Source organism: Oryx dammah, unplaced genomic scaffold (genome assembly GCF_014754425.2).
Source record: "Oryx dammah isolate SB20612 unplaced genomic scaffold, SCBI_Odam_1.1 HiC_scaffold_15, whole genome shotgun sequence".
Classification (NCBI taxonomy): domain Eukaryota; kingdom Metazoa; phylum Chordata; class Mammalia; order Artiodactyla; family Bovidae; genus Oryx; species Oryx dammah.
Window position 1 is genome coordinate 7,834,117 of NW_024070199.1, and position 13,549 is coordinate 7,847,665.

Below are 13,549 nucleotides of genomic sequence, written 5' to 3' on the forward strand. Positions count from 1 at the left end.
AATCAGTGAAGGAAAATAGAGATTAAAACAGTTTTTCTAACATTTGTAACTGAAAATTTCTGACTACTTTAAAATGTAAGTTTTATTAGAAAGGGATCCAACCCCAGAGAATGTTAACCCAGGTATTTGTATCGTCTGAGTTGCTTTATCATTGCCTTTGACTTAAAGTCAAAAGGAAAGAAATCAAATTCTTGCCCAGGGTATCAGATTTAAGAAATCATTAAATAATCTCTCTTTCTGTAAAGGAACTACTTCTTATTTCTCTGAATTTCCACATGCTAAAATTTGGGTTATGTGCCATAATGTTAAGCCTGATACATATTCACTTAACAGATATTCATATATTCACTTTGTTACTTCATTGGGAAAGCCTTCCCAAACCCACCACACCAGGATAGGGTCTCATGTAACACTCTCCAGTAACATCCTGTACTTCTCAATAGCACTTAATACAGCTGAAATCAATTTTTGCATGCTTCTTTCAAGTTTATCTTCCCCCTTAATCTAAATGTCCACATACATCTTGTTACCCCACCCCTGTATTTCTGATACATTGTAGGCAATCTGTAATAGTTGAAGAATAAAATAAAGATAGGAAAGAGAGAGAAAATAGAGTCAGGTAAATGCAGTTACGCTCCAAGAGCTCCAAATGGAGGTACGAACGCGCGCACTCTGAAATTCAATCTGAATTCTGATTAAATCCCTGTCTCCTGGGCTAGAGGATTTCTGAGATACAGATCTGACAAAGATGGGACCATGTCTACTTTTTCCAAGGTTTAGAAATCAAAAATGATCAGAATAACAAGCCTTCTTCTGTCACTGCCAATAGATACGGAATCCTTCAAGGCAACTCCCAAACTGGACTAAGCACAAAGCAAACCCCAAAGATCTAGATGCAAGAAGCCAAAGCAAGTTAACACATGTAATGAGTCCAAAGACTAGACAAAACACATGATGATAAGTTAGAAACACCGTAAATTCAGCATTCATATAAAAGCAACCTGCTCAAACCTGATGACACTTGATCCAGCATTCTTCCCTCTTTTCACACTTTTTTCCACACATAAATCCATTTCATTGAATATTTTTCAATGCAGCTGAAAGCAAAATTACTTAAAATCCTCATCCATTCATAGACATTGATTCCCTGCAAGTATAATTATGAGGAGAGAGCTTCATATACAATTTATAATATCAATTTACAATTCCAATTTGATTCACTAATAAATCAGGCTCATTAACAAACACTTATTAAGTACACTCTTATTTTCCCAAGATGAAACAGATTTGTTAGGAGAAACACACCGAAGGAACCCAAGTCAGAACCGAGTCAAAATGTTTGGCCAAAGAAATCCCAGAAACGAACCCCATCACCATAAAACCCAAGACTGAGAGCCACATGGCGCGGTAGTCCTCCTGGGTTCCCTCACCCTCCTGCTCTCCACCCAGGCATCCCTTCCCAATAAACTCTCTTGCTTTCTCAGCATGTGTGACTCCTCAGACAATTCATTTCCAAGTGTTGGACAAGAGCCCACTCTCAGGCCCTGGAAGAGGTTCCCCTTCCCATAACAAATCCATGCACCCAAAAAAATCCTAGATCACAACAACATCAATTTTTTTTGGCCACACTGTGCAGCCTGTGGGATCTAGTTCCCAAACCAGGGATTGAACCCAGGCCCCTTGAGGTGGAAGCTCCAAGATGTAACCAATGGACCACCAAGTAAATTCCCACTCCTGATTTGAAGAGAATTCTCTAGTGACAAGGCAAGCGGAAATAATGCTGACACTGAAAAATACTTACTAAGGATTTAAAGGCTGTAAAAAAAATTTTTAATCAAATAAATATCCATTTTAATAAGAATCTACTGACTCAGAAACAGGAACAGGAATGGATCATAATCATTTAGATTCTATATTCCAATGTTTATATTAACTTAATTTTTATCCCTGATCTATGATAACTAAAGAGACAAGCAACAGTAAAGAACATTTGGCCAGCTATATACTCAGATTGCTACAGAAAACGGTGAGTTACAAAAGTGTTCAGTACCATAGTCTTCAACTTTCAACTAGAAGTAACATGCTGGAAGTGTATTTTGAACTTAACAGAGATCAGCAAAGAATAACAAAATGTCACACAGAAAACCAAGCTCAACATACTCACAATCTCTTATTAATGAATAAGAAAATTCATTATCTAATTGCTCATTGGAAAGACAAAGACCAAATGACTGTTACACCTCAAAAGGTACAATAACAAATCTTGTTTAAAAAAAAAATCATTATTTACTTATGGACTAGAAGGATACAATGAGCCCTTCACCTTCACCTCTAAAGTAGGTCTCAGGCAGAAAATCAAAGGGGGATTCATCCAACATATTTACAAATTCCATGGTCTCCAAATGTCAAATAATGCAAACATTCCCAGCAGTCTATATTGCTTAATGACTTAAAATTCTCCCCTTTTTTAAGTAAAAAAACCAAAAGCTTCAAAAAGTCTCATTTCTGGTCTCATTTTCTCAAGAAAATCTGCTAAAACAGTGCCTTTAAAAACTCAGTGCATACTACATGCCAGAAACACTTTACATATTATGCCTCATTTAATCCTCACCAGGGCCTCCGGAGTTAAAATTTACCATTTCTCCCACACTACAGACACAAAAACTGATGCTTAGAGTAGTCAGGTCATTTGTCTGAGATTACCCAGCTAGTAAGAAGTGAGCAAGAATTCTAACACAGGCAATTTGATCCCAGAATCCAGAATTCCCCCTCCTAAGCCATATTGAAATATAGAAATCTGAACAGCATCTTGTAAGCGGAGGTAAGCTTGGGAAGTTTTGTAGAATTACTGGTTTTTTCCCATAAAATAAAACTATATGAGAACATTTAAAAAAGAAAAAAAAAAACCCTCTGCCTATATCACTTAAATTTTACAGTTCAGTTCAGTCACTCAGGAATGTGCAACTCTTTGCGACCCCATGGCCTGCAGCACACCAGGCCTCCCTATCCATCACCAACTCCCTGGGGTTTACTCAAACTCATGTCCATTGAGCCAGTGATGCCATCCAACTATCTCATCCACTGTTGTCCCCTTCTCCTCCCGCCTTCAATCTTTCCCAGCATCAGGGTCTTTTCAAATGAGTCAGTTCTTCACATCAGGTGGCCAAAATAGTGGAGTTTCAGCTTCAACATCAGTCCTTCCAATGAATATTCAGGACTGATTTCTTTTAGGATGGACTGGTTGGATCTCCTTGCAGTCCAAGGGACTCTCAAGAGTCTTCTCCAACACCACAGTTCAAATGCATCAATTCTTCGGCGCTCAGCTTTCTTTGTAGTCCAACTCTCACATCTATACATGACTATTGGAAAAACCATACCTTTGACTAGATGGACCTTTGTTGGCAAAGTAATGTCTCTGCTTTTTAATGTGCTGTCTAGGTTGGTCATAACTTTTCTTCCAAGGAGCAAATGCCTTTTAATTTCATGGCTGCAGTCACCATCTGCAGTGATTTTGGAGCCCAGAAAAATAAAGTCAGCCATTGTTTCTACTGTTTCCCCATCTTTTTGCCATGAAGTGACGGGACCAATGCCATGATCTTAGTTTTCTGAATGTTGAGTTTAAGCCAACTTTTTCACTCTCCTTTTTCACTTTCATCAAGAGGTTCTTTAGTTCTTCGCTTTCTGCCATAAGGGGTGATGTCATCTACATATTTGAGGTTATTGATATTTCTCCCAGCAATCTTGATTCCAGCTTGTGCTACATCCAGTCAAGCATTTCTCATGATGTACTCTGCATATAAGTTAAATAAGCAGGGTGACAATATACAGCCTTGATGTACTCCTTTTCCCAATTTGGAACCAGTCTGCTGTTCCATGTCCAGTTCTAATTGTTGCTTCCTGACCTGCATACAGATTTCTCAAGAGGCAGGTCAGGTGGTCTGCTGTTCCCATATCTTGAAGAATTTTCCACAGTTTGTTGTGATCCACACAGTCAAAGGCTTTGGCATAATCAATAAAGCAGAAATAGATGTTTTTCTGGAATTCTCTTGCTTTTTCTATGATCCAATGGATGTTGGCAATTTGATCTCTGGTTCCTCTGCATCTTCTAAATCCATCCTGAACATCTGGAAGTTCACAGTTCACGAACTATTGAAGCCTGGCTTGGAGAATTTTGAGCATTACTTTGCTAGCATGTGAGATGAGTGCAATTGTGGGGTAGTTTGAGCATTCGTTGGCATTGCCTTTCAAGTCTTTCACAATTAACTAAAAGCTGTCCATAAGTTGTTTTTTTCTTCTTTTTTTATTCCTAGAAGTCCAACTCTTGCTTAAGTATTTATTCAGTCTAAACGTAATGAACTGACCTTTTATAATCTAACAAGTCTGTTAAGATTCAACAGAAGTAAATATTAAGTAACCATTTTCATACTCTGAAGAAGGGTATAAACATCTGAAGGTCAATAAAGAAGCAGATTTTTAAATCACTCTTTCCCAAAACTGAGAAAGGTTCTTCTCTAAAGTCAGTTAATGATAAATGCCAGTACCCTAATCTGGAAGTCCTGTGGAAAGACACCAAGAAAAACATAAGAAAGCTCTTAGAACCACCTGAGGTAAATTAACAAGTTTTCCTTTTAGAAAAGGCACCTAAGAATTGGAACAGCAGAGTCCATCCTCCTACATGAGTAACTGTGTATTCTAACTTTGCCACAAAGTACCAAGGACACTATGCTTTCACCAATTTCAGTGGTTTAACAACTGTTTCACGTGTGTAGCAATGTCTACCACTTGTTGTGAATGTGCGACAATAACTAAGATTCAAGAAATAAAGCTTTCTGAAATATATTTTTGGTATATACATAAATTGTTAGCATATATTATAACATTTGTGCTGCTGATGGTGCCAAGTTGCTTCAGTCGTGTCCGACTCTGTGCGACCCCACAGACGGCAGCCCACCAGGCTCCCCTGTCCCTGGGATTCCCTAGGCAAGAACACTGGAGTGGGTTGCCATTTCCTTCTCCAATGCAGGAAAGTGAAAAGTGAAAGTGAAGTCGCTCAGTCCTGTCCAACTCTTAGCGACCCCATGGACTGCAGCCTACCAGGCTCCTCCATCCATGGGATTTTCCAGGCAAGAGCACTGGAGTGGGTTGCCATGTTGTAGGTTCTTAAAAACAAAAAAACAAAAAAAAACTCTATCAAGTGGATTGATAATGGGGATTGATGCTTTTTTACACATCATGAAAACATGAAGATTCAATGTGAAAAGGCACAGATCACTACATTTCTAATGGTTTAAGCATTAGAAAGTGAAGGTGATACTAAGACATGATGCCTGATGCCATGATGAGAAAGGAACAGGAGAGCAGATGTACAGACTACGAGGAAACCTGGAAGGAGCAAAAGGGACGGGCTTAGTACAACACCCATGGCAATATTTCAAATGAAAAGCAGATTTCTATAAGCTCTAAAAAACACTTCTGATTAAAGCTGTCCCCCAACCCAGCTTCCCGTAAACTTCTCTTCTATCAATGATGATGGCGACAGCATCAGTCAGACTTGAAATCCTAGAAGCACAAACAAGCCTTCACACTGCCCCAACCTTCTCAATCTCTAAGTCCTGTTCATTCTTCCTATGAAACGCCTGTGAAACGCCTCTAAAACTGCCCTTCCATTCTCTCTGCCACTACCTTAAGCCTGCCAAATACTATTTCTTCACTCCTGAATTATTCATGAGTTCATTCATTCATACTTGCACTCATTCAGACACTTACTGAAGCACCTACTGAAGTACCACGCTAGTTCTGAATACAAACCACCATTCTAATCAGAGGTGGAGACAAAGATCATAACAAATACACTCTTTTAATAACACCAACCCTTGATTAGGGCCCTCCTATGTGATGGCTGCTATTCCTACATACTATTATCCCATTTACATCTTCACAACAGCCCGAAAAAGAAAGAGACTACGGCTCAAAGAGGTGAGATAATTTTCCTGAGATCACACTGCCAACAAGTTACAAAGTGGGATTCGCTGAGAACGGATTTTTCTATCACTTAAATGAATCTACTGCATCAACTCCTAAACAGTCTTTCCGATCCCGTCTACCCATTTCAACCAGTCATCTGAAGACACCGTTCTGTGCTTGTAACCCCTTTGTTCAAAAAAAAAAAAAAAAAAACCCCATGACACCCCCACCCCGACCTTCAAAAAAAAAAAAAAAAAAAACCAAAAGCCTGTCTCTTCCCCTTACTAACTCTTCATCTTGGAAACTGCTTAAAATCTCTAACTTTCAGTTTTCCTACCTATGAAATAGGGATAAGACAGAGTTGTGTAAGCATTAAATAAGATTCGGAAAGATCTAAGCACATGAAAGTGAAAGTGAAAGTTGCTCAGTCATGTCTGACTCTTTGTGACCCCAAGGACTGTACAGTCCATGGAATTCTCCAGGCCAGAATACTGGACTGGGTAGCCTTTCCCTTCGCCAGGGGATCTTCCCAACCCAGGTCTCCCACACTGCAGGCGGATTCTTTACCAGCTGAGCCACAGGGAAACCCAAGAATACTGACTGGAGGGGGTAGCTGATCCCTTCTCCCGAGGATCTTCCTGACCCAGCAATCGAACCAGGGTCTCCTGCATTGCAGGCGGATTCTTTACCAAATGAGATATCAGGGAAGCTAGCTACATGAGTGTTTAGTAAATAAGAGTTGTCATTACTCATACAGCCTATATGCAAAACTTCTGCTTCACTCAATCAATACACCTAACTACTTCTTTTACAAAACCATTTGGATTTCTGCCTCAATTCACATTTTTCTCCCTCTGCTCCATTAAGTATTCTATAAATATCAACTACATGAATCAATGTACTGTGATCCTTCTCTTCAAGGCCCAAGTCAAATGTTACTTCTTCCACGGAGCCCTCGCTACCTGCATCTAACTTAAGTGCCACCAAGGGAATGGGGAACAAAAAAATGCCTAATTATTCAAGACCTATTATGAACTAGAAAATGTGATAGTCTTCAGTGTATTACTTCACTCAGTTCTCACAGAGGGAGTCAAAGTAATTTGCACAAAGTCAAACAGTAAGCGAGATGAGATTCAAAATCAGAAGTGGCTGATAGCCTTTAAAAGCCCATTTCTTCCCACCCCCCACTGCCTTGTGGCACCTGGATTACACATTTAAACAACTGCCCAACACGGACAAAGAACAAAATGCTGCTGTATGTTCTAAGAGCCCCAGCCACCCATACAAATACAACAAACAAAACTGTAATGAAATAACACTTATCCACACCACCTGTGGTGCCCTCTCATTTTTTTTTTTCCTATTCTTTTCTATTTCACTTAAAATAAACTAATGGTCAGTTCCCACTAATTTTACTTCACAACCACTCATGAATAGTGACCCAAACTTTGAGTTACCCAGCTATATTCCAAACACAGATACAAGATCAAATAAGATCAAGAATTTGTTTTCAAGAAGTATTTAACCCAGCTGGAGAGAGAATAGTAAAACACAAACTTCTCTTGACCCTTTTGCCCTTACCCCACCTCCTAGCATAGAAGAACCTATGTTTCTGTTGCTCCCCTGAACTACTCATCATGAACATAACCAATAAATTATCTAGGCTGTAAATATGAAAAATATCAGGCATTCAACAAATCATTGTTGAATGAATGAATGAATGAATGAGGCACAATAAAAGTGCTATGGATTTTCAGAGAGAGAAAAGTACATACCATAGACTCCCCATATAACTTCATAATCCTATAAGGGAATGAAAAATCTCTGAATATACCAAAAGCTCAACCATGTTTGTAGATATCCTTTTTTTTCAATAAATGAGCTATAGACTAGCAACCATTCAAGTGGAAAAGCAGATAAACATGGATCTTTGCCAAAGAAAATCAAGGAAGACATTTATCCCTCTAATGATAAGTTTATTATCAGCCTCTGCTCCAGATCCTTACTATTCAAAGCGTGACTCTTGGTCCAGAAGCATTAAAATCACCTGGGAGTTTGCAGAAATGTAGAATTTCAGGCCCCACCAAGATCTACTGAATCAGGACCCCCATTTTAACATGTTCCCCCAGCAGACTGCTAACACACGTTGTTTTAAAAGCACCGGTGAATATGATACAAATGAAACTGGCTTCTGCAAGCTCAGAGAAAGTTACCATCTTCTCCTCGGTTATCTCTGTAATAAATAATCAGACTTCTGAAGAAGTTCCACAGCTATGGCCATGACACACCTTCAGGAATATTAGAGTATAAATTTAAATTATCACTCAATGAGAAGAACTGACCATCCACTGAATACTGACTAGAACGTTTAGGAAACATACAAAAAATATACCTCGGCCTTCTTAGGACATAGACTCTACTGAGCAAGAAAATAAGACAATAAACTTATATAACCAAAATGATCTTGATTAATTAAAGATTAAAGAAATCTTTAATACAAAGGATGAGATTACTGGGGGGAAAAAAAGAGATGCTGGTTAGAACATTCAAGAACAAAGTAACAACTCTCAGTGATACATACACATATTTTCAAATAGTCTCTATTTAAAGCTCCAAGTTTAGATTGCCCTACCTGTAAAGCTGTGGAATAAAGGACCTACAAGTGACATACAGTCAGATCTCCTAGACACTTTCACTGACTCATAGACTGGAACCACCCTTTACAACACCAAGCAAATTCTCAACCTGGAGACCAATTTGTGAACTTGCAAAAACACTCTGCAAAACCTTCAAGCCACAATCCTGTCATTCCCAAATTGACACAAGATCTGAGGTCAAATGTGCCCTAAAAAAAAAAAAAAAAACCTGGGGGGTGGGGGGAGGGGAACGCCAAAACAGAGGGAATAAGGTGAGGAATGACTGCAGGCCATTTCTCATCCCCTAGCTGACCTACGAAGACCTCTCCATCACAAGGCAGGAGAGAGGAAAAGCAACGCAGGTGTGTGCATTCAGTTTGAAGTGGTCCCCAAACTTAATCCTGAAGTTGAGAAGACATCCTCTCCCCCAACAGCAGACGTTCAGATGACAGCTCAACCTCTACTCCCTTCCCCCTTCTTCCGTCCCAGCTGGATTTAGTGTATCATCCCCTCGCGATCTCCCCGCTCCCCAAGCCCACCCATTCCTGCCCCCCAAAAAACACCCCTGATCGCTCCCAAGGAGAGGCTGACAAGACAGCGAGTGCCCGAGCCCGCCTCCCAGGAGCCCACCGGGCACGTCGCCCTCGGCCTTGGGGAGGGCTGACGGGGCTCACCAAGTACAGGGGGGCATAGATCCTCAGGGACTCCTCCAGGGCGCCCCTGGTGATGTGCAGGAAGGAGAGCCAGCAGGACGGCTGCCAAGTGTGGCCGATCTCGTAGCAGTTGTGAGGGATGGACTTGCTGAGCGCCGCCATGACGAGGAGCCGCGCGCGGGGACCGGGAGGGGCTGAGCCGGCGCTCGCAAGGGAGGAAGCGGGGAGAGCGGCGCGCGCCCAGCCGCGGCGGACCAGCGGGGCCGGCCCGGGGGGAGGCGCGGAAAAGAGGGGAAAGGTAACGAGAGCGGGGTTACTCGGGGCCAAAGTCCTCGGATGTTGGGCGCTCGGCGTATGGCAGCTCGAGGGGGCGGGGCGCGCAGCCGGGGAGGCGGGGAGAGGCGGAGCGTGCGCGCCCCCGCCCCCCCGGCAAGCGCGTCCCCGAGCGGCGCGCGCCGCCGACGAGGGTAGAGAGAGCGCCGCTCGGCGACGCGCCGGCCGCCCGCCTCTTCATGGCCCGCGCCGCGCGCGCCCTGACAGATGCGCCCCAGTGGGCGCGCTGGGTCACTGTGTACTCCAGCCTCGGTCCTCTCAAAGCCCAGCCAAGAAGAATTGAGGGCAGTGGAAGAAATGGATGAAATGTCTTTGTTGGGAGCTGGTGGAGGAAGACAGTTGTCAGAGGCGAGCCCAGATAAACATCCTCTTCAGAAGGGCCAGCTCCCCTGCCCTGGAGCGCCAGGTAATAAATAGCTGAGGCTGTCTGCTGGTTGGGACCCAGCAGCGCCTCGGCTTTCTAAGCTCTGCGGTGCCTGAGTAGGCTCAACAAATTTGCTAGTTGTGCACTTTCCCTTCTTGTAAGGGAAAGGACGCTAGTTGGTCTTTGTCTCCAAACCCTGGGCCACTTAGCCATCCAGCCTCTGTACAGCACCGTCACAGGTACGCATCCGCCAAGTATGTAACCCGGGAAGGGCTCACTTGCCCCAGGCACAGAAAGCCAGGCTCTGACAGCAGGTGTTTGCAGCAAAGGAAGGGTTTATTGCAGGGTTACAGGGAGATTGTGAAGGACAGGGAAGCCCAGCGTGCTGTAGTCCTTGGGGTCACAAAGAGTCAGACACAACCACCACCACCAAGCAAGGGGGTGAGAGAGACTGGCTTCTTGACAGGCCTCAGATCCGCTCCCACTTGGTCTGTGACTTAGGGGTTCTTAAAAAGGGAAAACAGACACTAGGATGAATCATCTTGTGACTTTTTTTTCATCGTAGTTTTGGAAATCAGGATATCTTGGATTCTCAAGTCAGGTGGCCCATGGCTTGGGGCCACCTGTGCGCTCATCTTGTTGTGGAGAAACAGGCTGAGTTTGTACATTAATGATGTTATCTATAATAGCTATTTTAGTATATTAGCAATGGCATCAGCAACAGCAGTTTTAGTCATCTGACTAGTTGATTCATGTTCACTTAGCACAGGATTGAGGTCATGGGAGGGTGAGAAAGGAAATTAAGTTTTAGATAGCGAGATTAATCGTAAACTGGGAAAGGGAACTCGATTTTAGCGAGACTCTGCTTCAAATCGTACACCTAGTAGAGGCAGCCGTGGTCTTAGAACTGGTGCCTGGCTAGAGGGCTGCCAACAGTTGGCTTGACAAGGAACCTGTGTGGCCCATGAGACTTATCAACTCTGTAAGAGTCAGTTTCCTCACACATAACTTTCCAGGTTCCCTGGAATTTCAAATTCTAAAGTGTCTTAAAGCAGGAGCTTGTCATTAGACTGTTAAATACTATTATTTTTATATACAGCCCTTAGACGAATCCCATTCTAATCTAGTCTTCATTTATTCCTTCTGTAATATTTACCGAGCACCATACTATTTTCAGGCAGGCTTCCCAGATGGCTCCGTGGCAGAGAATCTGCCTGCAGGAAATGCGGGTTTGATCCTTGGGTCAAGAAGATCCCCTGAAGTAGGAAATGGTAACCTGCTCCAGTATACTTGTCTAGAAAATTCCATAGACAAAGGAGCTAGCAAGGTGCACTCCATAGGGTCACAAAGAGTGAGACATGGCTGAGCGCACGCACACACACACACACACACACACACACATTATTTTCAGACACTATTCTAAGCTCGGTAAATTCGGCTGTGAACAAGAAAGTTTTCCACCTACTTCTCCATCTCCTCCCAGTGCCATAGAGCTGGGACCACAGCTGGTATTGCAGCCCCAGGCACTATGACTTCTGGAGTTACAGTGAATGAAGAAGTCAAAGGTTTTAATGATAAGAAAATAAAAATATTCTACACATAAGAAGATGAAAGAAAGTTCTGTTTAAATGATGAGGAAAGACAAATAATTATAATAGAGGAAGCAAAACTGATCTTAACAAATGACACTAGTGATACCACAGAGGACCCCTACACATTTTGTTGTAAAGTTGCTACCTCTGAATGATTACCAGTTTGCTATGTACGATGCCATATAAACAACCAAAAAGTCTAAGAATACCTAATATTGATCTATAGTCTAAGAATACCTAATACTGATCTATTGATGCCATATACACAACAAAAAAGACTAAGAATACCTACTATCAATACCCAGTATTGATAGTCTGGGCTTCTAAGAATGCACCTTTTAAAAACAAGATGATTTATACTAGCTCTAAAGAGGCCATTAAAAAGAAATCTACATATATTAAATGTGAAGTGAAGTGAAGTCACTCAGTTGTGTCCAACTCTTTGCGACCCCATGGACTGTAGCCCACCAGGCTCCTCCATCGATGGGATTCTCCAGGCAAGAACACTGGAGTGGGTTGCCATTTCCTTCTCCAGGGTATCTTCCTGACCCAGGAATCAAACCCAGGTCTCCTGCATTGCAAGCAGACGCTTTAATCTCTGAGCCACTGGGGAAGCCCATATTAAATATGGGTGACATATAAATGGAAGGGATGAAATTAAGGAGCATTTGTCACTTGGAGAGAAATTGGGAAACATTGTAGTTGTCTCACTTGAAGGAAAACTCATAAAATGACAGTTGAATACCATCTTGAATGTTAAGCAGCTTCCACTTCTACAGCTCAGTCAGTTGGAAGAGTTTTACATTTTGTTTTTCTTTTTCCTCTTCCCCAGTGGAGAAATTGGAGTTGGTGATGGACAGGGAAGCCTGGTGTGCTGCAGTCCATGGGGTTGCAAAGAGTCGGACACAACTGAACAACTGAACTGAACTGAACTTCCCCAATGGGCCCTTTCAAAACAATAAATGAAGGAAATATCATTCATTTAAGTGACGTATCAAAGATTGCCATTAGACTGTTTAATACCATTACTTTTATGCACAACTAAAGAAATATGTATTCCTATATATTTTAAACAAAACAACTAGTTACCTGAAAACTAAGTTACAAGAAAGCCAAACAAGATAAGATAGGTATGCTAATAATATATTGATAGTATAAACTACAGAGAAGGCAATGGCACCCCACTCCAGCACTCTTGCCTGGAAAATCCCATGGACGGAGGAGCCTGGTAGGCTGCAGTCCATCGGGTAGCTAAGAGTTGGACCCGACTGAGCAACTTCAGTTTCACTTTTCACTTTCACGCATTGGAGAAGGAAATGGCAACCGACTCCAGTGTTCTTGCCTGGAGAATCCCAGGGACAGAGGAGCCTGGTAGGAGGCCGTCTATGGGGTCGCACAGAGTTGGACATGACTGAAGCAACTTAGCAGCAGCAGCAGCAGTATAAACTGAGATATTAAAAGTACTCAGATTGAAAGTCCAGAGTAACAGTGGTAGAAAAGATAAACGTTGGTCTCTCTCTCAGACCAATATAGACAGTCTTAGTCTAATATGGTGGCTCTATATCCATCAGGGATCCCAAACTCCTTCTGACAGATTGTTCTGCAAACTGTTACCTGTGATTTCCATCCTAACTTGGAAGTTGGCCCCTTCACCTTGAGCCATGACATCCACATGCTAGAGAGGAAGACCAGCCAAAGAGGAACAGAGGACATAACTTCCTCTTAAGTAAACTTCACAGTAGATCTATGCATACCACTTCTCCTTATAAACATTGCACAAAGTTTGTCTCATGGCCACACTTAGTTGCAAGAGAGATTGGGAAATATAACATTTTTTATTGGTTGAACAAATGTCTAGCTAACATTTGGGGTTTCATTACTGAGCAAAATGAAAAGCACAGATACTGGGGGCAACCAGAAGTGTCTGCTGTAGTTCTATGCCTCTGGCTGCCCAAATATCTGGAAACATCCTTTTCCTCAGATAACAATAACCTCTCCTTCTCAAGG

The 13,549-nt window shown here is 42.3% G+C and overlaps 1 protein-coding gene and 1 pseudogene across 1 annotated transcript in view; one reads left to right on the plus strand and one right to left on the minus strand.

Moving 5' to 3' along the window:
• TMEM135 (transmembrane protein 135) overlaps positions 1–9,617 on the minus strand; it is a 265,707-nt gene extending 256,090 nt beyond the window's left edge. Inside the window, exon 1 of the mRNA XM_040255497.1 lies at positions 9,275–9,617. Within this exon, the coding sequence (XP_040111431.1) occupies positions 9,275–9,415 (141 nt within the window). The 5' untranslated portion in view covers positions 9,416–9,617. The remainder of the gene's footprint in view (positions 1–9,274) is intronic.
• A 1,861-nt stretch (positions 9,618–11,478) lies between these two features.
• On the plus strand, positions 11,479–12,276 carry LOC120874854 (annotated as a pseudogene).
• The last annotated feature ends 1,273 nt before the right edge of the window (positions 12,277–13,549 follow it).